We start from the raw sequence: 26,729 nt of genomic DNA, 5'->3' as shown, positions 1-26,729 counted from the left end.
CTGTCAGTGGAAAAGAGCACTAGCGAGTGTTCAGCGGCTCTAGCTGAGTGGAATCAATTGGATAAACGTCGGCCTGTTCTATTTTAGATTCTGCTGTCAGGGATATTTTTAAGTTGATCTGTAAGGTAAGACTTGACAATGGATCCGATTGTACTGTATGCTTTCACATTGCTTTTCCCGGCAATCTAGGGCGTGTGACTTGAATAGTCTACTGCACTAGCTAGCTAGCTTTAGCTAGCACTGATCAGACGGGACCTAAAGGAAATACCTCGCTGAAACTTGAAAGTATAACCCTAGCTACAGACAAGTTTGTAACTTTGTTCGTTAGTAAATGCTGGTAGCAGCCGGTGTCTGCTAGTTTATTTAAACGATTGGTGACAGATTTTGATCAAGTAATTCAACGTTCACCGTCTAAGCTTCAAAAGTGTTCCGCCGCTCCTCTCGCGGGTAGTCTGCCAGTCCAGCCGCTGTGTGGGTAGGGCAGTGGAGGCGGCAGCGTCACCGTATACCGACCAGAGCTCGCGCTAGTTGCACTCGGTTCTGTGACTCTTTGGAGGAGATGGTGATATCGTCTGGTGATTTGGGTACATGAATGCAGCTGAGATATTAGGATAGGACGACCCAGTTTTCGATTTAGGATGCCAGTTACCGTTATTATAACCTAAGTTAGGTAACTAGCTACGGTTGTGTTACGTAAAAAAATTATGTTTGAAGATATGAGGGAAACTCTCAATAAGACCCATTCTCTTATTTGAGTCCAGAGGGATTTCTCCCTTGGTAAAACTTCTTTGTGAAGAAAAGCATTGAAATGAGGGTGTGAATGGAATTCCTTCACAAGCGCACATTGTTCAGAAGTCGTCTCGACTCAACAACTCCCGTAGATATTTTAGTAAAGATGTTATGATCAGAAGTGTGTCGTTTAAACATGCAGCAGATCGAGGGGACGGAGAGAAGAGAATTGTGAAGGGAAGCTAATTCGCATTCATAGTCGCTACTCTTCCTAAACCGGAGGTGATGGTTGGTCAACGTTATTAATGAAATCCTTTGACACCTGCTACATACCCTATGGATTCATTAAAACGCGACAGTTTAGCAATAAATAATAAAAAAAGTGTTATTTTCACCTGTGGAGACCGATTATTTATAATATTGTCATTATAGTTATTGTTAAAGGGATGTTTTGGTTGAGTTATGGTCCTTTTCCAGTAGAGGGCTACTACTGTTTCAGCTTGAGAGTGTTATTGTGAGTTGGCAATTGGGAGTTCCCTTTTCTCAACTGGTGTGACCAGGTCATAGCTGTCAGACTGTCAGGGCAAATGTAATCGCCGCGGTCATGTTTAGGCTCGTTGTCCAGACACATCAAGCTCCGGTGGCGAGCACGAGCAGGGCCCTCGTGCTGCTGTCGTTTCCCCGCTGAGGAGCCCGGCCTTGAGCTCGTGAGCTCTGCAGAGAGGAAGTGGGTCAGACTGCGAGGGGAGATTAAGTGCCAGATACAAGGAAGTGTTGGAGAAATGATGTCTGTGGATACGAAAGAGTGTGTGTGTGTGTGTGTGTGTGTGTGTGTGTGTGTGTGTGTGTGTTGGGGGGGCTGTTATGGACATGATGGGGGTAGGCGGGTGTTACAGACTGAAAAACAACTGAACAGAAATGAAAAGGAATACTTTCAGATCGTATATCTGAGTGGTTTACTGCATAGCAGCTTCTTCACGTGTCTAACATTCTTGAGATTGTGTCGGGTCCTGTCAGTGCCCCTGGTGTTATTTTAGCCCACATCAATTTAAATCTGACGAGAAGATGTAGACTCTACTGTAGATAGATAATCTGTAGAGATTCCGACGACAAATTGACAGGAAACAAGGAAAGTCTTCAGTGATTGAGTGGAGCCTCATAATTGTTTTAGTAGTTTGCCAGTCAAAAAAAAAAGTATTCCTATTTTCCTAGAGCAGGTGGGGAGAAATCGTAAATTGTTGCATCTGCTTTGTTATTCTCTGCTGTAGGCTAACAGGTATTTAAACAATGTGTAACGGGATTATTTTACTCAACTTTTGTAATGATTCACAGTCCTGCATTGCGATCACACACACACGTTATAGACATATGGCAAATGAACGTTATGATTAAAAATGTATCCCATCCACCCTGATTAAATGCAGAGCTAGATGGATTATGCCTTTCCTAAAATAGGATCTCTTTGTTTGATTCGGCCGTCAGCCAGAGTGCTGCTAACCCAGTCAGAGAGGGTTAGACTACGTCTTTCTGAAACAACTCTATGTTGTAATGGACTTCTCTTCTCCCCCATGCCTTGCCTCGCGTGTTGTCAAACCGGCTCCGGTGCCTTGGTAACACTGCAGCGCTGGCCTACTTGATTTCCTCATCTCCGTTTTTTGGTTCCCACCCACGACTGACAACATCTGGTGAAGTGCAGCCCAGGCTGGAGTTCCAGGGGGGAGGGGGGGGCGTTTCATAACCCAGGGTGAATGTTGTGTCAGAGTCTGCGGGAATGTTTTTAAGCCCGACTGAAACACCCACGGTGGTTTTCGGGAGTTTATTGTTCAACGTGCGTGGCTGAATTAGCAGTTGTTGCGCTATGAGAGTGATCGACACAGGCTGTTGCTTCTTGTTTTGGTGGAACCCATCGATTCCTTTGCTCTCTGCGGTAAAAAAAAAAACCGGTATCTTGGCTCACTTAAAGCCTGTCTTAATATATAGCTTTACAGGATCTCAGTAGTTGGCCCTTTAACGTCCTGTATGTGTGCGTGTGCATGGTGAGTGTAGCGCTTCAGACTAGAGAAACACCTCTTGGAGAGACACCCAGATTGATGATTAACCTGACTGTACTGCAGTTGTGTGTGTGTGTGTGTGTGTGTGTGTGTGTGTGTGTGTGTGTGTGTGTGTGTGTGTGTGTGTGTGTGTGTGTGTGTGTGTGTGTGTGTGTGTGTGTGTGTGTGTGTGTGTGTGTGTGTGTGTGTGTGTGTGTGTGTGTGTGTGTGTGTGTGTGTGTGTGTGTGTGTGTGTGTGTGTGTGTGTGTGTGTGTGTGTGTGTGTGTGTGTGTGTGAGAGAGAGACAGAGAGAGACAGAGAGAGACAGAGAGAGACAGAGAGAGACAGAGAGAGAAGCAGTTACAGTAACATATCCTGATGTACCTGTTTCGAAACCAGGTGAAATATCCAGACTCTCCCTACTTTATCCTTGTTTGGTTGTGTGTTGATGGCTAGAGCTGTCAGATCAGGTTTCGGTCTGTGGCAGAGACAGGCTGAGGCAGAGACAGGCTTCAGTTGGTCAACTCCAGTCTCGGGTCCTGTCCACATGCTAAGCAGGATGCAGCATTAGGGCCCATGGCCTGCTCCACCTTCTCCACCCCCACCCTGTTCCGCCCTGCTACACCCTCACCCTACCTTACCCTACCTTACCCTACCCCACCCTCAGCCTGCTCCACACAGAGCATGTGTTCACCCAGGGGCAGAGAAGGGAGGATAAACGGCACCTTATCTCATTGTTGGGAAAGGCGCTGGAATGCCAACTGGATTCTGGTTACAATGGTCGTCCACAGCCTTGGTTACAGGAAGAGGATTAGGTGGCGTGTCTGTGTGCGCTTGGTGACAAAGGCTGAGGGCTTCCAGTGTGTGGAGGCATCTGAGGCGACAGTAGAGGGCTGAAGGCCCGGGGGCGTGTGTGTGTGGGAGGACGGGAGTGTGTGTGTGTGAGGACGGGAGTGTGTGTGTGAGGGGGGGGCCAGTGGGAGGCTCACAGGGTAGAGAGGGTACCTTATAGGCTGAGGCTTTACCATGCTGGCCTGGGTTCAAATCATCCCCAGCCCTTTGCTGCACGTCTTCCTGTCAGGCTAACTGTTACTGTCCACAACAGCATAAAGATGCAGAACATACATTATTTTTTTAGTTTTCGGGTGCATAAATATATCCTTGTATGGCTGTGTTTGAAGGCCAAAGAGAAAAGAGAGAGACAGAGAGAGACAAAGAGAGAGACAAAGAGAGAGACAAAGAGAGAGACAGAGAGAGAGACAGAGAGAGAGACAGAGAGAGAGACAGACAGAAAGACAGACAGACGGAGAGACAGACAGATGGAGAGACACAGAGAGAGAGAGAGAGAGAGAGAGAGAGAGACACAGAGAGAGAGAGAGACACAGAGAGGGAGAGAGAGGCAGAGAGAGAGGGAGAGAGAGGGAGAGAGAGAGAGAGAGGGAGAGAGAGAGAGAGAGAGGGAGAGAGAAAGAGCAGGTTCTTGGTGCAGCTGCTAGTCCTGGTTTTCTCTTGTTTCCCCCACAGTTGTCTCTGTAACTGTTCATTCCCGTGTCTTATGTCAGAGCAGAACAATGTTCTCTGCTTGAGTGCAAGGCAGCACTACGGCTGTGTTAGAGGCAGGACAGACGAAGCCTTCAACCTTCAGCAGGAGATAAGTAGTTCCCCTCTCCTCAGACATCTGAGGCAGAGGCAGGGTCAGTCTGGGCATGTTCGGCAGGCATGCGGGTCCAGACCTGACCTGATGCAGCAGGCTTGCTAACAGAGTTAGTGTGACTGAAGAACCCACCCTTGTCCTGATACCAGGAAGGGAACAGTAGTGCTGACTGGATGTTTAGGCCACGCAGAACCGCACAGAGACCCATTCAATGTTGATCGTGGTGGTGAAAAACACTTTTTTCCCCCTCGCTCTCTCTCGCTCTCTTTCTCCTTCTTCTTCTGTCCCTGCGACGGGCATCCGGTGTGTGTGGGGAGTTGTGGAATGCAGAGAAGGATGCCCCAGCCTGTGTCACCCTGGTTCCATTTCCTGTGAGTCATTTCCTGTGGCAGCAAGGCAGGCTGGTCTCTCGGACCCACAGGGTCCTCCTCCTGTCTCTCCTCATCACCCTCGCCCGCCGCCGTCGCCCTGGAGACGGGCAGGTGGACCCCCCTCCCCCTGCGATCTGATTGGTCCGTCTGTGCGGCCTGTCTGTCTGGATTAAGGGTGGGCCGAGTGAAGCATGTGACCCAGGAGAAGGGTCGTCGGGGGTAACGCTCGCCCCTGGGGAGAGCTGCTGTATGGCTGGGATTCACGTTGGTGGAGCTGGTTAGCTCCATAGCCTAGCCAAGCGAAGGTTATATTAGACTGGGCTGAACTATGCTAAGCTAGGCTAGGCTGGGATATGCTAGGCAATACTAAATTAGGCTAGGCCTGGCTGGGCTATGCCAGGCTATACAAGGCTGGACTATGCTATGCAAGGCTAGGCTATGCTAGGCTCCTGCCATGGAGAAACGCATCATGTAAGCAGGTCCAGGCGTGGGGGAAGACGCGTTCCTTCAGATGAGTAGCTGGGTTGCAGGGGGGAGCTAGCAGGAAGCTAGCGGAGCGCCGAGGAGGATACAGGAAGTGAGCAGCAGGATGTGAGTAACTTCCTCCTGGAGGTCGACGGATGCCAGACGAGGTTGGACGAGCGGGCATGTGACACGGGCCACAGACACCCCGCATTCACCTTCCACAGCCCCAACGCTGTAGGGATGAGGAACTAGGAGGGATGATGAGCTGGGCTCATGCCTGTAGGGATGAGGAACTAGGAGGGATGATGAGCTGAGCTCATGCCTGTAGGGATGAGGAACTAGCAGGGATGATGAGCTGAGCTCATGCCTGTAGGGATGAGGAACTAGCAGGGATGATGAGCTGAGGTCTTGTTGTGTTTGTGTCTGGAGAACCCTGCTAATGGTTCCTTCTGCTCATCCCAGAAGCTCATCCCAGAACTCCCAGTCTTATGGGTGTGAACGAGCCAGACAGCCAGACCTGTGCCTAGTCATGGTTACACTTGATGTTCCAGAGACCACAGGGGAAAATCTGTCTAGTTTCCACTGCAGGTTGAACAAAGAGAAACCTGTTCACAAACTTTGGCAACTGAGAACCTTTGCTGGTTCTTATAAATACAAATGTAACCCTGTTTTCACAGGTATCTTTAGGCCTATTTGTTTATTTTGATAGTTTTCTCTCTGGTCTCTTATCAGTACATGTTGGTGTCTTACACATTTAATAAAACACACAACTTCTGTTTTCATGTATGTCCAGCTTCAACGACTTGCTCTCAAACCAATGTTCCTTTTTTTAGATTCCGAAAGCAAGATGGGTTGAGGTCATGTTTGCACAAGAGCGTGTGAGCTTGTGTTTCACAGGATTTTAACCTCTGTAATCCTAGGCGTGTCATTGGTCGTTTTCCCTCAATTGAGGGTAATGCGTAAAAACAAACCATTCTGACACGGGCACCAAGACTTCATGAACTTAAAAGGCTTCATCTGTTACGTTTTCGGTTACTCTGGCTGCACCTTCTCTCTCAAACGCATAATGTTTTTTTTTTTATGCATTCTTGGGCTGGTATTTGAGTGGTGTTGCTAGGCAGCCGGTCTGTCTTTGTAAACACGGCCTGAGGAGAGGCTGGGTCTTGGTCCCGCCCGCCCGCCTGCCTGTCTCCTCCCCTGGTGGACCAGAACCTGCAGGGCCGGGAGCTCTGCTGCTGGTGACCTGCTACACAGGAGCCGACTGACGTCAGCACTGAGCACGGAAGTCCACCTCACTCTCTCTTTTTTTTTCTCCTCTCTCTCTTTCTTTCCCTCTCTCACTCTTTCTTTATCTCTCTCTATCTCACTCTTTCTCTCTCTCTATCTCACTGTCTCTGTCTATCTCACTCTTTCTCTCTGCTTGCCTTTCTCTTTTTCAGTTTTTCTCCTCTCTCTCTTTCTTTCCCTCTCTCACTCTTTCTTTATCTCTCTCTATCTCACTCTTTCTCTCTCTCTATCTCACTGTCTCTGTCTATCTCACTCTTTCTCTCTGCTTGCCTTTCTCTTTTTCAGTTTTTCTCCTCTCTCTCTTTCTTTCCCTCTCTCACTCTTTCTTTATCTCTCTCTATCTCACTCTTTCTCTCTCTCTATCTCACTGTCTCTGTCTATCTCACTCTTTCTCTCTCTGCTTGCCTTTCTCTTTTTCAGTTTTTCTCTCTCTTCTCTTTGCGTCTTTTCCCTCCAAACGGCTGTCGTGACCCCACGTTGACCCCGTGTTGACCCCTGGCGAGGGATGCCTAACCCAGAGCCATCCTTCGCTGCTCTTGCCAGGGCCCAGAGAGGGGTCATGCAGGGGTCATGCAGCATGCAGACCTGCCAGGAGCGAACGTGCCAGGCGATGGAGGAGGAGATCCCTCCCTCCCTCCTCCAGAGATCCCTCCCTTCCTCCAGGACCCCCGTCAGTGCCCTCTGACAGCTGATGTGTGGCTCTGCCTGAACACTGTCTGGGAGTGGGCTGCAATTAGCCCGTCATCCACCCCCGGCGCTGTCACATAGCCAGGGTGTTCGGCTCACATCAGTCATCCCCAATTGAACAGGAACACCACAGCTTGTCGGGCTGAAAGCTCGCCTGCTGTCTGGGGTTCCTCTGCACCCCGGTTTCTCTGCACAACGAGGCGCTAGTTTGACAACTTAGCGTGAGAACTAAGGTCACAAAGAGGTCAACCTGAAGGAGTGCGTCTATGTTGGTTAGTTTGGACTCTGGGGCGTTAGAACTTGCAGAGGAAACGGGGGGTGTTTATTTAAGGAAGCCCTAGTGGAGCGGCTCTGTTGCAGAGCAGCGCTGTGGTAGATGGTCCACTCTGAAGAAGGAGGGTAAACATCCTGGAGGGCTCTCAGTCCTGAACACAGAGCCCTGCTTGTTGAGGAGCCTGGATCCCATGATCGCACTCTCTGCGAGGACCAACACATTTTCCGTTGACGGACACAAAATGAAGAATGTTTGAGGGTCGACGCTGGGCTCAACCGTGGAGGATCCGACTTCCTGTCATCTTTCGGAGGCAGGAAGGAGCCGTGGTGTTCTGCTGGAGCGTCTGTACGGCGTGCAGGCTGCTGGTGTGATGTGCAGTGTCACCAGGCTGCTGGTGTGATGTGCAGTGTCACCCATGCTGGAGGGGGAAAGTTCAAGAAGGGCTTGGCTCCACAGCGACATGGCTTTATCTATGACACACACACACACACACACACACACACCCCCACACACACACACACACACACACACACACTGCTAGCCAAAGACCCTGGACCCGACACAGGGCCATATCTGTCTTTGTCAGTGCCACACATTTCCACAGGAAAAACGTCCTGTAGATCTGGTGACGGTCCTGTGGGAACACACACACCCTTCTTACTGCACCTTTGCTGTTGGCTCGTGTGTGTTCAAGCTCACCCCTCGCCACGGTTCCTCATGGGTCCTAAAGAGTCACGGGTTTGATTGATGACGTTGTTTGGAATTTGTCTTGACAAGACCTATGGGCTTGTTTGTGTTTTGAGTTTGGCCGTGTGCCTTCACATGCTGGTCTGTAGGTTGAAACCAAAGCTCTGGAATTAGATTTTGGAGAGGAATGTGTTTCAGGTACACACACACACACACAGAGTATTTTTAATGTGTACTGCAGGCTAGTGGGACATGCTGTTCGAAGAGCCAGTTTTTCACAGGAAGAACCCAGGCAGCAGTGAGGATAGTCCTCGCTGCTCGTTCAGCTGCTGTGAAGTGATTCATGTTGGGTTCGCTGAGAGATGTCTTATTCCGTGTTGTCCATGGAGAATGTTTGTTGTGATCTCAACCTCGACTCCTAACTCTCTGCTTCTCCTTCTCTCTCTCTCTCCTCCCCTCTTCCTCCTTCTCTTCCCCTCTCTCCTCCTCTTCCATCTTCTCTCACTTTCTCCTTATCTCCCTCTTCTCTCTCTCTCCCCCCCCTCTCTCCCTCTTCTCCCCTCTCCCCCTCTCTTTCTCTCTCTCCCCCTCTCTCCGCCTCTCCGCTCCTCTCCCCCTCTCTCCCCCTTTCTCCCCCTCCCTGCCCTCCCTGTCCCTCCTATATCTCTCTCTCCCCCCCTCTCTCCCTCCTCTCGCCCCCTCTCCTCCTCCAGACATGTTCAGGCGAGTGGTGAGACAGAGCAAGTTCCGTCACGTCTTCGGCCAGGCGGTGAAGAACGACCAGTGCTATGACGACATCCGCGTCTCCCGGGTCACATGGGACAGCTCCTTCTGCGCCGTCAACCCCAAGTTCGTCGCTATCATCATCGAGGCCAGCGGAGGCGGGGCCTTCCTAGTCCTGCCTCTCCACAAGGTGAGGGGCGGAGCTTATTACACACTTCCTGTTTGGACTCGCTGAGTCGGCACTGCGGAGGGCTGTGCCAGTTGAGTGTTTAAAAAATATATATATATTTTAAAAATAATGCTTTGTTGGACTGTTCAAGTTAAATGTGACAGGAAAGGCAGGGAGAGGGAGAGAGTGGAAGACATGTAGGAAAGTTCTGAACAGGGTGTAGCTTAGTGGTTAGAGCATTTGATTGCGGATCCAGAGATCGCAGGTTTAAACCCCCCCTGTACGTCACTGTGGACATCTGCTGAATCCATTATTATTATCATACTCAGCTTGGAGCATTGGAAATCATACTTTTTTTTTCAAAATGTTCTTCTCTTTAAGGTCGTTTTAAAGTCCCACAGCCCCAGGATCATCTCTCCTCAGTGAGACAGGTGCTGAACACTGACCCTGTGCTCTGGGGCTGTCGCTAGCCCTTATGTAAGAGGATCATATTACCCACACTGATCTTTAGAGGGGAAATATCCTGTAATGTGAGTCAGATCTCTCGAGAAAAGCAGAGTGATGTCAGAGGGGATTTGGAGAGGTACCTCCTAAAATGTTCCGAAACCACACCTGTCAGGTACCCCCCTCACGGGGGCCGTACCCCCCTCAAGGGGGCTCAAGGCGCTCTCCTCAGCCGACTGCAGTGGAACACTTTTTTTTGCATACAGTAAATGTATTTGCATTTTTGATTTCCCTGCAAGCAGGTCTGTGCATGAGACCAGGACCAGATCCACTCAATGAAGGGCTGTTCCACATGGCAGCAGGCTAGCGTACAGAGCCAGACCGCACATGCACCCCCAGGCAGGTTCCCTCCTGGGCTGTGGAGGGCTTGGGAGCCGTGCAAGCGCTCTGTTTCGCCCGGGGCTCGGAGAGAGACTGTTTTTACAGAGTGTTTGGTTGTAAACAAGGCAGTTGTATAAATAATGACTCTTCTTAGCCCCTCCCCCCTGCGTCGTTAGTGGGTTCATTAGAGTTTGGGGAGGGTCAGGCTCTGCGGGGGCCACTGGGGGCCCAGGAAGGAGAGTCTGGAGGAGGGGGGGATTACAGTCAGGGCTGCTCCTGGTCTTGGTCCTGGTCAGTACAGCTCAGAGCTTCCAGATCCAGACCCCCTGTGGTGTCATCTGGCTGGGTTACACTGGGCCCTTTCTGTGTCTCTCTCTTTATCCATCTCTCCCTGTCTCTCCTCCTCCCTTCTGTCCCTCTCCCCTCTCTGTGATGTGCTGTGCTAGAATACAGTCAGGATGTGCAGTAAGAACAAAGTCTGCCTTTTCTACTGCATTGAAGTAAACAGAGAGAGAGAGACGTGCACGTGCACGTGCAGAGCAGAGGGCAGTTTCCTCGAGAGGTCTTTCAAAAAGCTCTGTTGTATTCAGATCGGCCCACACTCTCTATCTACTCTCTATCTATCTATCTACACTCTCTGTCTATCAACAGGGACGCGCATTGAAACTCTTAAGTAAGAGTTCATATCATTCCAGAGGGCGTGTCCTGAAAGCTATGGCTTGTTGGCTGTTGTTAGCGCGTCGCGGCCGAATGAAACCGCAGCGTAATCTTGCAGGTCCATCTGTCCTGGTCTCTGAGTCAGCTGACGGCTCAGGTCTGCCTCCGTCACACGTATGCCTCCATCACACGTCTCTGCTTTCACCCACCCACGGCTTTGCAAGCGACGACTGCGAAACACCGGCGAATCCGAGAGCACGTCTTTAGGTTACATTGCAGTTTATCGATTGGTGGGATTTTAGCTGGAGGGTGACGGGGGGGTTATGCCTGATGAACTTGACGCTGCTGTTTCTTCTTCTGCAAGGTCACACACACACACCCCTCACCCCCACACACACACCCCTGTGTAGCCTGTGTGAGGATGCATCTGGCAGGCTGCTCCATCTGCCCCTGACCGTGCTGTTCCCAGCCGGGGGGGGGCAGCCAGCTGCTAGGGGCCTTTGTCCCCCTCGTACGTCCCAGCCCAGGGCTTTGTCAGCATCAACCCTGGGGGGGGCTGTGGAGGAGGGAGGCGGGGGGGTGAGGGAAAGGGGGGGGGGCTTCTTTAGCCCCTCCCCCAAAATGATGCAGGATGCTTGTCTGTGCTCTAGTATTAAGTAATGTTATGCATGAAGTAATATGTAGTGATATGTAGTGTTATGTACAAGCACCAAGTGCAATGGGTAAAAGAAAAAGTACAAAACAAGCTCATTCTCGCACACACACACACACACACACACACACACACACACACACACATACAGCAAAACATTCACACACAGTATCAGAAAGGGTGTCCCCCCCTGTCCTCCAGCAGCCTGTCCTCCAGCAGCCTGTCCTCCAGCAGCCTGTCTTCCAGCAGCCTGTCCTCCAGCAGCCTGTCCTCCAGCAGCCTGTCCCCCAGCAGCCTGTCCTCCAGCAGCCTGTCCTCCAGCAGCCTGTCCCCCAGCAGCCTGTCCCCCAGCAGCCTGTCCTCCAGCAGCCTGTCCTCCAGCAGCTTGTCCTCCAGCAGCCTGTCCTCCAGGCTTTGCTCTGGATCCTCTTCCCCAGCCTGGGCCCTGCTCACTACAGATCTTACCTTATATGGTCATGCACTGCTCCCTGCAGGACTGCCTTCCTCCAGCACTTCCTCACTGCCTCGCCATTGGCTCCTGGCGGTTGACACTGCAGTGTGGATTCCGGAACTCGCTGGCTGGAGTGGAGCAGTGTGAGTGACTGACGGGAGAGCAGGAGGGATCTGTGAAGTGCTGTCTGCTGCTGTAAGAGAAGGCTGTCGACCCCTCTGAACTTTGTGTCTGAGGGATGTCCTTCCTCAAGGACAGACAGGCAGACAGGCAGACAGGCAGACAGACAGACAGGCAGACAGACAGACAGACAGACAGGCAGACAGACAGGCAGACAGGCAGACAGGCAGACAGGCAGGCAGACAGACAGACAGACAGGCAGGCAGGCAGGCAGGCAGGCAGGCAGGCAGGCAGGCAGGCAGGCAGGCAGACCTCTCCAACAGTAACTGTTCATATCAGCTGTGATGCCCAATCTGCCAGATCTAGCTAGCTCCCTCCCACACAGCGCGGTCTGACTGGACTGCTGTGTGGCTGTACACTCACACACACACACACTCACACACTCACACACACACACTGACACACACACACACACACAAAGGGAAGTGGAAATTTCCATAGAGCTCCAAAGGCCAGCATGCATGGACGACCCCTTCAATAGTGTGTGTGTGTGTGTGCGCGCAAGAATCACATGCTCAGTGGTATGGAGAGGAAGTGTGTGTGCGTGTGTGTGTGTGTGTGCGTGCGTGTGTGTGCGTGTGTGTGCGTGTGTGTGCGAGTGTGTGTGTGTGTGTGCGTGTGTGCGTGTGTGCGTGTGCGTGTGCGTGTGTGTGTGTGTGTGTGTGTGTGGAGGGCCCTGGGGCAGAGAGGGTTAACGCTCATGCCGTCCATATCCCTCCACATGTTGTCTCAGAAGGCTCGTTCGTCTCTCTCCGAACGATGAATACCCTGTTTTTTTTATGTTCACTCGTTGCTATGCAACAGGTATTCCTGTTTTCTTCGGTCATGCCCTGGACAGGAAGTCAGTCTGTTTTTACAGACTTTTTCAGATGCGGTGCGTCTCGATTTCATCATCTGGTGGTGGGCGTGGTCTCACGTGACCCCTGACTGGTCCTCTGTTCCTGGATCTGTCAGATTAGATCTTGTCTCTCTGTCTACCTGCCTGTCTCTCTGCCTGTCTCTCTGTCTACCTGCCTGTCTCTCTGCCTGTCTGTCTCTCTGCTTGCCTGACTGTCTCTCTGTCTGCCTGTCTCTCTGCTTGCCTGACTGTCTCTCTGCCTGTCTGTCTGTCTCTCTGCTTGCCTGACTGTCTCTCTGTATCTCTGTCTGCCTGTCTCTCTGCTTGCCTGACTGTCTCTGTCTGCCTGTCTCTCTGCCTGTCTGTCTCTCTGCTTGCCTGTCTGTCTCTCGGCTTGCCTGTCTCTCTGCCTGCCTGTCTGTCTCTCTACCTGTCTGTCCTTCATGTTTCTCACTCCCACTGTCTCTCCTATCAGGCTCCCCCAGGCTGGTTGTCTTGGAGACAGATCAGAGATCTGCTTGCTCTTCAAGCTCTGTCTATTTCAGGAGCTGGTTTCTGCTCCGTGCACAGACAGGCCCGGGAGAGGACGGCACCAGAGACTCTGCCTTCACCTGCGCGTGTGTGCCTGTGTGTGTGCCTGTGTGTGTGCCTTTGTGTGTACGTGTGTGTACGTGTGTGTACGTGTCAGACTCGAATCCTCATCCTTTATAAATCGACACGCTCGTGACCCCGGCCACCTCTGGTTCTCTGGTCACCCCTACACAGCCAGGCCCCGCCTCTCCAACATGCCTCCAGGTGGTGACGTGGAGACTTATTGACAGGCGGGTAGTCATGACGATGATGGGAGGGGGAGAGGGAGGGCAGAGCTTCTGCCTTTAGGTTCAGACCCCTCCCCGAGGGGGGAGCACAAGCCCTGGGCAGGTCTCCACACGCCAGCCAGGTAGTCATGCTGTCAGTCAACCAGCAAGCCAGCCAGTCAGTCTGCCTGTGTTGAAGTAGCTCAGCGAGCTGAAGGAGTGTCTCCGTGACTCCAGAGCAGCTGGAAAGATCCCCGTCGTCAACGCTGTGCTCATGTTTCAGACGTGTCAGAGATGAGCTACGTCCTCCGTCTCCTACCAAAAGCTGCCTCAGCTGCCCGCAAGCTGCCTCAGCTGCCTCACCTGCCCGCAAGCTGCCTCAGCTGCCCGCAAGCTGCCTCGGCAAGGCAGATCTGCCCTGAAGATGTTTACACTGTTTGACTGTTTATTGGCAGCGCTAACCATTCCCCTGACCTCACTCTGCACAAGCATTCCTGCTTTATGTAGATAATCACACCGCCCAATCCTGTTTACTCACGGCTGCGTGTTCTCTGGTGTGTTAGCGTCGGACGCTGGAATTCCTAATTGTGCACAGGGCACACAAACACGGGTTTAGCACCTCCGAGGGGCGCTGCGTTTGAAGACTCCGCTGCCTCCCTGGCCTCGTTAGTCACGGCGGGGCCGGGAGCCGAGGTGTGGAATGCCAGGAACGTTAGCCCCGCTCTTCGGCGGACTGGCTAGGGCTGTCTGCCCTGGGAACTCTGGGCCAGCTAGCCTAGCCTAAGTGTTAGCATAGCATTAGCTTAACCTATGCAATGTATTGGCATGAGCTAGCCTATCCTGGCCAAGATGATAGTGTAGCGTTAGCATACCCTAGCCAAGGTTTTAGCAAAGCATTCGGTTGGCTTTGCCAAGTTTCCCAGCCAAGTATGCAGGCCTGCTGCTGTTTGCCTTCATGTGACATCAAGGATTTGTGTGCAAACATTCATGCCTGGACTTTATAAGTGTGATTTGATAAATAATGCAAGTGTACAGTCCTGCAACCCAGACCCCAGACCTAGGCCCGGACCTAGATTCCAGACCCCAGGCCCAGACCCCAGGCCCAGGCCCCAGACCCCAGACCCCAGACCCCAGACCCAGACCCCAGGCCCCAGACCCAGGCCCAGGCTGGGCCCACATGTTCCTGATATCACTGTGAAGCAGCCAGGCCTCTGGAGAACGCTTATGTCAGCAGGAAGCGACAGAGAGACAGTAGATTCTCGTCTGTCTACGTGTCTGCTGGTTTCCAGTCCGTCTGGTTGGTTGGCTGTAGTGTCCGCTTGAGGAACCACACACAGTCAGCAGAAACACACACACACACACACCCAGTCCACGACCTCTCTACACTCTTGTTGTCCCTGGAAATAAACCTGCTCCACATCCCCATTCCTGCTGACCACCTGATGATACAGGGGTTTCACCAGCCAGACCAGAAAACACCACCTTCCTGCTCCTCTCCTGCTCCAGCCTGCATCCCAGACACCTCTCCTCGTCCTCCTCGTCCACGTTCTCCTGTTGGACCCCTCTCTTTTTCCTCTTCCTGTTCCTGCCCCGCCTCTTCCTGTTCCTGCCCCGCCTCTTCCTGTTCCTGCCTCGCCGGCCCCACTGCTGATGGGCAGAGGGTCCCAGTGCCTCTGTTTTCAGCCGGGTTGCTTCCAGTCGTTGTGCAGAGGCAGGGGAGTCGCTGTGCAGAGGCAGGGGAGTCGCTGTGCAGAGGCAGGGCAGTCCGCGGCTGTGATCTGGGCTAGTGGGCTTGGAATTCTGCCAACCCTGCCTCTCTTTCCAGGTTTCTGGCTCTGCAGTTCTCTCTTCCTGCCTCGTATCCTGCCTCGCTGCCTACCTCACTTCCTGCCTCACTCCCTGCCTCTCTCCCCTGTTCTCTCCCTCCTTGTCTTAACTGCTACAAACCCCTCCCTCCCAGGCCCTGATAGCAGCACCTGATAGCCTGCTGTTAGATGACAGTGTGTGCACAGGGCAGGGTGAGGAACAAGTCTTGTGATTCACACACTCTCACACACACACACACACACACACACTCTCACTGGACTTTGGTTCATTGGGGTTGAAGCCACCAGAACATGCGTCATCACAGTTCTGGTCTGTGGGAAGGTTCCAAAAGGGTCTGTGCAGGATTTTGGGTTCTTGTAGCAGGAACCCTGGGGAACCAGGTAGCTGTGTCTTAGCACTGCTCATCACGACACACACACACACACACGCTCTCCTCATGTCGCCGTCTGAACACGCCCTTCTCCGGGGAGACCCTTGTGATTCGCTGGTCTGTCAGACTGCCGCGGCGCGGGCTGGGGTGGACGTGGCCGTCGTCATGTCTGGGTTGCCGGGCAACCACAGCTGTAGGTATTGTCCTCTGTCTCCATGACTCCTGCTGGTGAGTCAGTCCTGGGTATCAGCTGCAGCACAGACTGACGAGAGAGAGAGAGCGACTCCCTCCACCCTCAATCTCTCTCCACCCAGGAGGGTCAAAGGTCAAAATCAAATATGAAGCCAGTTGATTTGGCAGGAAGCATTATTGTGTGTGTGTAGCTCTGGCCAAGTTATTTCTGGTCCTTTTGGCCTGGCTGCTGGATAAGGTGATTGCATAAGGGGCTCAGTAAATAGTTTGATCCCGGGTCGTTTTTAGAGAGATGTGTTGTAGAAATCTGGTTCAGGCATGGGTCCACGGTGACGTCATCGCGATGATGTCATCACCAAAACACAGCATTTACTGTACGTGTCGACACGCAGGGCTTAACCAAATATGTTTTTACTCCGGAGATGAATGACAGGAAACGCATGTGTGAAAGCACATTCTTCTTTTTGTGTGTGGTTTCTTTTAATTGTTTGGCTTCTTAGCCTCTTGGTTTATTTAGGTATTTGGTGTCGCTCTCAGCCATGGATCAGTACCTTGTTTGTGTGTGTTGTGATGTGTGTGAGGACCAGACTGTGACTAACCCCATCATTGTGTGTGTTCAGTCTGGCCGCATCGACAAGGCCTACCCCACGGTGTGCGGCCACACCGGGCCGGTGCTGGACATCGACTGGTGCCCTCACAACGACCAGGTGATCGCCAGCGGCTCGGAGGACTGTACTGTCATGGTGAGTGAGAAGAGCTGCCGAGGACTGTCTCTCACACGCACACTCTCACACACACACTCTCACACACACACTCTCACACACACACACACACACACACTCACACACACACACACACTCACACTCTCACACACACACACACTCTCACACACACACACACACATATGCGTGTATACACCGATACACACTCACACACACATGCGTGTATACAGTATACACACACACACATGCTTGCTTTTATACACACGGACACACACACACACAGGTACTGTAGTAGTCTTGGCCCTAATCAAATATTTGCCACGCTCAAATCTCCAGAGGATTTGAATATTGCAGTCCCACACACACATACACACACACACACACCTATCCGACCGGAAGCGCAGGGTGTTAGTGGCAGAAGGCCGTGGGTGTGACACCTTAGGGAGGGTCTGTAGGCTCATTAGATTAGACCCGTAGACATGCTGTAGAAATCTGCTCTGGAGAATGATTAAGCCTTTTATAGGGCTGAGGTCACTAGCGTGGGACTAGCTGCTGTGTGTTTCTCCACATGTCCTTATTAGGCCGGTGAAGCCACGGTGATTAGACTGCATGCTCCTCCATCGCATCCCCAGAGGTTCTCAACCACACACACACACACACACACACACACGCACACACACACACACACTTCCCTCCAAATCACAGCTCAGCTCCGCTGCCTGTCAATAGGAGCTGTGTCTTTTTGCAGAAGTTGGCACTGTCAAAGGTTCCTCTCTCTCTCTCAGGCACACTAGATTAAGTTAGAGTAAAACACACACACACTCACACCGTCAATGGGCCCTTTGAAGTCCTGTATGCTTTAGATTCGGTGTCCCGATGACATGTTTGTGTTACAGACACACTGTATACTGCCACCATTGTGTTGCACAGGTAGAGAGAGATTAGCCTTGAGGCAGCCTGGGTGAGGCAGCCTGGGTGAGGCACAGCCTGGGTGAGGCACAGCCTGGGTGAGGCAGCCTGGGTGAGGCAGCCTGGGTGAGGCAGCCTGGGTGAGGCACAGCCTGGGTGAGGCACAGCCTGGGTGAGGCACAGCCTGGGTGAGGCAGCCTGGGTGAGGCAGCCTGGGTGAGGCAGCCTGGGTGAGGCAGCCTGGGTGAGGCAGCCTGGGTGAAAGCCTTGCTTCACTCTGCCTCTCTGGGAGGGAGAACAGGGATGGCGGTGGAGTTTCTGCGGTGCCTAACCCTGATCTGTGTGAGGGCTGTGTCAGTGCTGTACTGTAAGACACTGTACCACACGCCTGGTGGTAGATAGAGGACTGCTGCCCCCTACTGGCGCACTGTTGTAAGTGTAATACACTGAACAGTTGCAAGGTCCTTAGCCATTCGTAACCAGTACAAGAACAAGTACACAGAAATGATCTTGACAATCCCGAGAGACCCATGTAAACCTATAATAATAATCTGAGGGGGGCCCCCTTAATGTAGAGTCAGAATAATTCGTATTTTGCCTGTTCATGCCCGCCTTGCAGTGAAGAACACTATATGACAACGAGAATGTTTCATGTCACTGTCCCGTTTAACAGTACAACTGGCACAGGCTTAGCCCCCCCCAGTTGAAATGCTCTACAACCTCCCCTGGAGAGTGTCTCACCTGTGCTGCTGACCCCTGCAGGTGTGGCAGATCCCGGAGAACGGGCTGACCGTAGCGCTGGCGGAGCCCGTGGTGGTCCTGGAGGGTCACTCCAAGCGTGTGGGAATCATTACCTGGCACCCTACTGCCCGCAACGTGCTGCTCAGCGCTGGTGAGGAGCCTCCTGACTCTCTCTCTCTGTCTCACACACACACACACACACTCACACACTCCGCTCTGACTCAGTAATCCCCCTGTAAGAGATCCCCTGCTGTGAGAGTGCGTCGGAGGGGAGGGGGGGGGGATAAGGGGAGGAGAGGGGGGAGGGGGAGCAAGGGAGAGGGGGGAGGGTTTATACGCCGCATCAGCATCCATCTGTCCTCGCCTTCCCTGTCTGGTCATGTGACCAGAGACAGCCCCAGCATGAAGCCTTTCACTGTTCAACCACCCTCAAATGTAGTTATGCAGATGTCCCTGACTGTATCTGTGTGTGTGTTTCTGCGTGTGTGTGTGTTTCTGCGTGTGTGTGTGTCCAGGGTGTGACAACATGATCATCGTGTGGAACGTGGGCACGGGCGAGGCCATGATCACCCTGGAGGACATGCACCCTGACGTGATCTTCAGCGCCTGCTGGAACCGCAACGGCAGCCTCATCTGCACCGCATGCAAGGACAAGACCATCCGCGTCATCGACCCCCGCAAGGAGGAGCTTGTGGCGGTACGCTCCCCCCCAGCCTCCCCACAGACCAGCTCCATCTGGTGGTTCATCCTGGTGGTTAAACCTGTAGACAGTCAAGTGACCCTTCTGTGGTTCCGGGTGTTTTGGCGGCCCGGCCTGTTACATTTTACATTTACATTTAGTCATTTAGCAGATGCTCTTATCCAGAGCGACTTACAGTAGGTACAGGGACATTCCCCCGAGGCAAGTAGGGTGAAGTGCCTTGCCCAAGGACACAACGTCAGTTGGCATGACCGGGAATTGAACCGGCAACCTTCTGATTAATAGCCTGATTCCCTAACCGCTCAGCCATCTGACTCCCTGCCATCTGACTCCCTGCCCTGTTCTTCTGTTCCAGGAGAAGGAGAAGGCCCATGAGGGGGCCAGGCCCATGAGGGCCATCTTCATGGCGGACGGGAACGTCTTCACCACCGGCTTCAGCCGCATGAGCGAGAGGCAGCTGGCGCTCTGGAACCCGGTGGGTGACCTCTGACATGACGGTGTAACTACATCTACATTTACATTTAGTCATTTAGCAGATGCTCTTATCCAGAGTGACTTACAGTAAGTACAGGGACATTCTCCCCGAGGAAAGTAGGGTGAAGTGGCTTGCCCAGGACACAACGTCATTTTGCACGGACGAGAATCGACCCGGCAACCTTCTGATTACTAGCCCGATTCCCTAACCGCTCAGCCACCTGACTCCCCTAACTGTGTTGGGTTGACAGCAAAGCATGGACGAGGCGATCTCCGTCCACGAGATGGACACGAGCAACGGAGTTCTCCTGCCCTTCTACGACCCTGACACCAGCGTGGTGTACCTCTGTGGGAAGGTAAGACTCAGATGGAACCTCTGTCTGCCCCAGGCCTGACCCCTGACCCCCATCAGGTCACCACATTACTGGATTCAACTTTTAAACGCACAAAATCTTCCCGTGTGTCTCCCAGGGCGACAGCAGCATCCGGTACTTTGAGATCACGGACGAGGCTCCGTTCGTGCACTACCTCAGCACCTTCACCACCAAGGAGCCCCAGAGGGGCATGGGGTACATGCCCAAGAGAGGCCTGGACGTCAACAAGTGTGAGATCGCCAGGTAGGACCCCGGCCGCCACACCTGCCCAGAGCCACGCTCACCTGCCCAGAGCCACGCTCACCTGCCCAGAGCCACGCTCACCTGCCCAGAGCCACGCTCACCTGCCCAGAGCCACGCTCACCTGCCCAGAGCCACGCTCACCTGCCCAGAGCCACGCTCACCTGCCCAGAGCCACGCTCACCTGCCCAGAGCCACGCTCACCTGCCCAGAGCCACGCTCACCTGCCCAGAGCCACGCTCACCTGCCCAGAGCCACGCTCACCTGCCCAGAGCCACGCTCACCTGCCCAGAGCCACGCTCACCTGCCCAGAGCCACGCTCACCTGCCCAGAGCCACGCTCACCTGCCCAGAGCCACGCTCACCTGCCCAGAGCCACGCTCACCTGGGTCAGGAGGAGCTCTGTGGTTAGAGAGTTAAAAAATATATAAAAATGTATAACCTTTATTTAACCAGATAAAAAAAACATTGAGATCAAGACCTCTTTCACAAGGGTCACCTGGCTAAGAGAGGCAGCAGCACACGTCATAGTGGTCAAAACAGACAAACAACAATAACGCACAGGCAGTAAAAAACAAACAACAAAAAACAAAACAACATTTAAAATCTTAAGAGCGAGAAAAATAAGAAAAATAAAGTGCAGAAGTTATCAATACAGTAACAATTTAAGAGCATAGGCACTGTTCAAAAGATTTCCATTGTCTTTTTTTCAAAATAGAGCGGAATGCTTCCAGAAGAAGAAGGTTTTAAGTTCTGATTGAAGGGCATTCCAGTTTGAATGCATATCGAGATATTTCAGATTTTTCAGTACAGTTTTTGCTTTCCCCCCTGATGTCGCTTTGGATAAAAGCTAGAAAGTAAATTAATCATATGACACATCACATTATTCCCAGCGGCGCTAATCAGTGATGTTGTGAGGTGGGCGGTGTTGGCTGGTAGTGTCCTGTAGGGGGCAGCGCGTGGCCATGAGCAGCTGTGCGGCTGCACGTGTCTGCTGAGGAAGGGCAGCAGGCTGGGTGTGTGTGACAGGAAGGCTGGTCGTGTTCTGAAGGGAGAGCTCACCCTGGGTTCTCGTGTTTCCAGGTTCTACAAGCTGCACGAACGCAAGTGTGAGCCCATCATCATGACGGTGCCCAGGAAGGTGAGACAGGAACTCTCTCTTTCTGTCTCGGTCTCTCTGTCTTTATCTCCCTCTCTCTCTGTCTCGGTCTCTCCCTCCCTCCCTCTCTGTCTGTCTCGGTCTCTCTCTGTCTTGGTCTCTCTCCCTCCCTTTGTCTCGGTCTCTCTCTCATGCTCTCTCTCTCTCATGCTCTCTCTCTCTCATGCTCTCTCATGCTCTCTCTCTCTCTGTCTAGAGACGCTGGGATCGCTGCTCCTGGGTTTTCAGGGTTTACGAGGTTTTCGATTGAGCTGTGTCCTCTTTCCCCCCTCCCCACCTCCCCACCCCCTCAGAGCGACCTGTTCCAGGACGACCTGTACCCCGACACGGCAGGGCCGGACTGCGTGCTGGAGGCGGAGGAGTGGTTCGAGGGGAAGAACGGAGATCCCATCCTCATCTCCCTGAGGAACGGCTACGTGCCCGGCAAGAACCGGGACCTGAAGGTGGTGAAGAAGAACGTTCTGGACAACAAGCTGAGCAAGAACACCGAGAAGACCGGCCATGCCCCCAAGTCTGCTTCACCCACCCCCTCTATCGTGAGTCCTGTCTGCATGTCTGTCTGCATGTCTGTCTGCATGTCTGTCTGTCTGTCTGGACCTGGGAGCTCCCATGGTTAGATATCATGGCTGTAACTGGGAATGCTATCAACTGTGTGGCTGCGATAATGTTCATAATGGGGTTTCTAGATGACCCCCTCCTCCCTGCTCCTCCTCCCCTCCCCCTGCTCCTCCCTGCTCCTCCTCCCCTCCCCTCCTGCTCCCTGCTCCTCTCCCCCTTCCCCTCTCCCCTCCTCCCTGCTGCCCCGCCTGGCCCACCACACAGCGCCCAGAGCCCTCACCCTGCCCAGCCCTCCACCCTGTAATCAGGCCTTTCACACACCACCCTTCTGTTTTCTGTGTCCCGCAGAAGCACGAAGCCAAGCTGGACGAGATCTTGAATGAAATCAAGTCCCTCAAGGACCTGGTCAGCAGTCAGGAGAAGAGGATCGTTCAGCTGGAGGAGCAGGTGTCCAAGAACGCCATTTAACCTCGCCCTCCTCCCCCACCTCCCCTCCCCCACCTCCCTCTCCACCTATTCTACGATTCAGGACGATCTCTTGGCTGGCAGGTGGGCCGGACCCGTCACTGCCTATCACAATGACAGCGTTCCGTCTGAAGCCTGCCTAGCAACGGTTCCCTAGCAACATTCCGGATGAACTTTTGTTTTTCTCTCCCTCAGCCGCCCCCCTGAACCCTCTCGTGTACCACCGAGAGATAAACATGGCAAACTCTGACAATAAATATTCCAGAATTTTTATGAAAGAAAGGAAAAAATATAACATTCGTTTTAGTAAGTGAGTTATTAGTTGTTAAAAAAGTCTTACATTTTCCTTTTTTTTTCATGACCAAGACTATTGTTTCTGAACAGTTTCCATGTAATGTGTCGAATCCAAAAGTCGTTTTTTTTTTAACGTAGGGTTCAGTATTCGGTCTCCTCAGAACCTTCTGTTGCCAAATGTTAGAGGAGCAGTTTACACAAGACTCCTTCACAGTATTTGTTTATTTACCTTCTCTTTTTTTATTCTCTTTTTTTTGTTCAAATGACAAATTCTTACAATGAGGGACCATGTGGGGGAGTATCAACAATCAACCAATAACTGTACAACAACCAGGAGATCTGCTGACTAACTACCAAACACTCAGTGACTAGGACATTCCTCCTAATGTAATTATTTTGGCTACCACGGTAACCGTATGGTATAGTTTTTGTATCTGTACGTTTTGTGCAAACCTTCCCGCTCTCCCCTCCCGCGTTCTGATTGGTTGACATGCGAGCAGCCGGCGAGCTTTGAACCCTCTTTACTGAGTTTCCTCTTTGTGACATCATCCAACGGGGACCACCCTGTGTCATCTCCTCGCCATGGAAACAGTTAACGAAATATTTTAGTCGAGGCATTCATTCCTCTCAATACTTTTTGAAATAGCCTACTCTATATGCTTTTTTCCCCCTATCCCGCTCTCTTTTTATCTCTGCTTGTTCTACTAAACAAACTTTTCCTCTCATTTGATACCAGATGTAACGTATCGTATCCATTCTTCACTTCTTGGAGCGAACAACTTGAATAACTTCAACGAATTCCAGTCACCGTTGGTTTTGTGTCAGGGGACGGGGGATAGCGCTAGATTCTCTCAGCTTTATAGACAGTGACAGACGCGGTCATTCTGCACGTGATTGTAGCTCTCTTCAGCCTTAGCATCCCTGCAGACGCCGCGGCGTCGTTTACAGTTCCCCCCCGTTGCAGAAGTCTTTTTGTGTGGCCTGGCCGTACCGACTGTGTGTCTGTGTCCCGCGTCTTGTGACAGAAGGCCAGAAAGCTCCATGTTGTGGACGCGTGACACAATATTGTATGTTATAGATTGTTCGTCCTCTCCCTGGTATCCTCTTCACGCCCGTTCGTTGAAATGGTTCTCCCTGAAATAGTCTTGTGTTGTCGCTGAGAGATAAGCAAGGATTGTCCAAATGTTTGACGGTTTAGGAGGCGTTGCCAACTGCTAAATGAGTTCTGTTGTCATACTGTTCGTCATATTCCCTGGAGGGAGGGGTTTGTAATATGGTTGCGGTTTAATTCGTTGTTTGCCTTTTAAAGTTTGTGACCACTCGAGACACCAGGAAGTGCCATAGAGGTGGGCACCAGAGTGCTCAAGGCAGTGAGAGATATGCAGGTATGTGTGTGTGTGGCAGAGTTTAGACGGAAAGAAATGGGCTGCTGGAATTGTAAACTTGACTCTTCAGTGCTCGATATAGAAAGTGTAAGAAACGTTTGTCAGCAGGCGACACCCAACCTTCGCTCGGATGTAAGCATCCGGGAGGTTCAGCGTTAAGTGAGCGACTTGTGATGTCGTTGGCTGAAGGGGGGGGGGGTTATGAGATGCGTGGTGTGTGGAATATTAGTTAGTAGCTAATCAGAGGGACTCAGTAGGTTGGAGAAATGTGTTGTAGAAAGAGAGAGATGTGTATGTGATGTTTGAAAACAAAGACCTAGAAATTGAAAGAGTTGTAAATAACATGACCTTTTTGTTTATTTTTGTTCCGTTTTATTTTGTTGTTTTTTTTGGGGGGGGGGCTGAAATTAGTTTCTCTGGTAGTGGGTTTTAAATGTTGTCCTGTTGTTTTCGTTCCCTGTCCTTGCCGCGATGTGTCATGAGAGAACAGCACCTTCACGCTATCCCAGGTATTACAAACACACAAAGGACCATGAAGAGACGTGAATCACAGAAGAAATACAAACCAGGATTCAGCCTCTTGTGGAGGTCTGTTCAGCATTTCTGTTCATTCTTTTTGCTTCAAGTATCAAATTCAATGATTATCAGAAAAATGAATAAAGAAATGGAAAAAAAGAAACCTGTATTGGCGTTCTGTTCATTAAAATCAGAATTTTCCAGAGTCCAGAAAAGGCCTCTGATCAAGCAACAAGACAAAAAAAAAACTAAATAACTACTGGTGATAATAATGAAAACGGTGAAATGTCTTCAACTAAACCTCTTTTTTCGGTTGCTGATTGAGCTAAAAGCTGTCATATCATTACTCATATTCTCGATTTTTATATGAGTTCAAGAAAAAACCCTGGAATCAACTGTTTCATCATCACCCTCATATAGTTTGTCCTTCGTCAGTTACAACCTTGCGTCAGGAGCGTGTGAGGCGTCACTGAAAGCCAGCTCACTTCCTGTGTTCTCCACCAACCAGGACATGCTGCCAGTGGCTCTGCAGACAAAGTGACAGTTGAACAACCACCCATTGATGTTCCACTTGTACATTTAGGTGAGTGTTGTGTGGAGTTGGCCTTGGACATCGCATCCAGATACAGGGGGATAGTTCCTGACTGTTTACGGTACGTGTTTTGAGTTGAGAGCTTTAGATGAGAGCTCTCTCAGAGTGAAATGTCTTTCTGATAGTGTGTGTGGTTGTGACACAGATCACTGTGATACCGTTCTCACTAAAGGCAGCCGTTATCTATTTTCAGTTTCTGAAGGCCAAACCTCAAAGTTTCAAGCCACTATATTTGAGAGTTATTGGTCATCCAAATACTGAACTGTACAACAAGTGCACATTTCTATATCTGAGTTTAATGAGTTTACAGTTCATGGGCGTCAACTGATCTGAAGTGAGGAAGGAAGATGTTGACGTTTGTGCATGTTTTGAATTTGAATTTTTTGAATCTCCAGACGAGCAGCCATGTTTTCCTCCCGGCCTGAGAGACTGTCCTCCCTGCTGATCCTGCTGTGTGTGTCCAGCACGGCTGTCAGGCTGAACCAGGAGCAGCCTGAGTCTGACACATCCTCACAGACCACTGGCTCCACCACCTCCACTTCCTTGGCCACCTCCCCTTCCAACTGCTCCTCCTCCACCTCCCCTTCCAACTGCTCCTCCACCTCCCCTTCCAACTGCTCCTCCTCCCCCTCCAACTGCTCCTCCACCTCCCCTTCCAACTGCTCCCCCTCCAACTCCTCCTCCACCTCCCCTTCCAACTGCTCCTCCTCCTCCCCCTCCAACTCCTCCTCCACCTCCCCTTCCAACTCCTCCACCTCCCCTTCCAACTGCTCCAACTCCTCCTCCACCTCCCCTTCCAACTCCTCCTCCACCTCCCCTTCCAACTACTCCTCCTCCCCCTCCAACTGCTCCTCCACCTCCCCTTCCAACTGCTCCCCCTCCAACTCCTCCTCCACCTCCCCTTCCAACTACTCCACACCCTCTTCCTCCACCTCCTCCTCCAGCACCTTGGCTACAGGCAGGAGCACCCAAGGCAGGCTGGAGCCGGACACCCCCGTCCCCTCCACGCCCAGAACCTCCGTCCCCTCCACGCCCAGAACCCCCGTCCCCTCCACGCCCAGAACCCCCATCCCCTCCACGCCCAGAACCCCCGTCCCCTCCACGCCCAGAACCTCCGTCCCCTCCACGCCCAGAACCCCCGTCCCCTCCACGCCCAGAACCCCCGTCCCCTCCACGCCCAGAACCCCCGTCCCCTCCACGCCCAGAACCTCCGTCCCCTCCACGCCCAGAACCTCCGTCCCCTCCACGCCCAGAACCTCCGTCCCCTCCACGCCCAGAACCTCCGTCCCCAGCACAGAGACGTGGCCAACAGTGGCAGAGGGGCAGGCTGTCTGGTGGTTGGTCACCATCACCCTGCTGGCCTCTATCCTGGCCACCTCTGTCCTCCTCTGCCTCCTGCTCTCCAGGCTGCGGGCCCGGAGGTGCAGCTACAGGCGTATGTCTGAAGAGCCGCCAGGGACAGAGATGGTGTGCATGTCCAGCTTGATGAGCACCGGCGAGGACCGCCCTGAGGCTCCTGACCCCTCCATCCCGGGGCTAAGGGCTCGTCCGTGGGACTGCATCTCCCTGGAGACCTCCTCCACTGAGCTGGAGGGAGGCCTCTGAGCAGGGCGTGGGGGCGGTTTCCAAATGTGGGTGCGATGGCTTTTTTTGTTTTTGTTTTTTTTATAACTGAGGATGTGGCTGTTAAATGTGATTTTCTTAATTAAAAGTGTGGAGGGGCCTTGTCTCCTCG

At 52.2% G+C, this 26,729-nt stretch overlaps 1 protein-coding gene across 1 annotated transcript; it reads left to right on the top strand.

Moving 5' to 3' along the window:
- coro1ca (coronin, actin binding protein, 1Ca) lies at positions 1–24,559 on the top strand. Its single transcript, XM_067227903.1, has 11 exons — positions 1–125; positions 8,899–9,098; positions 16,487–16,609; positions 18,260–18,389; positions 18,754–18,935; positions 19,294–19,413; positions 19,664–19,768; positions 19,884–20,029; positions 21,109–21,166; positions 21,478–21,720; positions 22,091–24,559. The coding sequence occupies exons 2-11, from the start codon at positions 8,901–8,903 to the stop codon at positions 22,208–22,210; spliced, it is 1,425 nt and encodes a 474-aa protein (XP_067084004.1). The 5' UTR covers positions 1–125; positions 8,899–8,900; the 3' UTR covers positions 22,211–24,559.
- Positions 24,560–26,729: the final 2,170 nt, after the last annotated feature.

Source organism: Osmerus mordax, chromosome 24 (assembly GCF_038355195.1).
Source record: "Osmerus mordax isolate fOsmMor3 chromosome 24, fOsmMor3.pri, whole genome shotgun sequence".
NCBI lineage: Eukaryota > Metazoa > Chordata > Actinopteri > Osmeriformes > Osmeridae > Osmerus > Osmerus mordax.
The sequence above is the reverse complement of the archived record's forward strand: the minus strand, read 5'-3'. Positions and strand labels throughout refer to the sequence as shown.

Excerpts from the sequence above, each read along its gene's own strand:
- coro1ca (XM_067227903.1), top strand. The coding sequence starts at position 8,901 with ATGTTCAGGCGAGTGGTGAGACAGAGCAAGTTCCGTCACGTCTTCGGC. Across the intron at positions 20,030-21,108 it reads AACAAGTGTGAGATCGCCAG|GTTCTACAAGCTGCACGAAC; the intron begins GTAGGACCCCGG and ends TCGTGTTTCCAG. Across the intron at positions 21,167-21,477 it reads TCATGACGGTGCCCAGGAAG|AGCGACCTGTTCCAGGACGA; the intron begins GTGAGACAGGAA and ends CCACCCCCTCAG.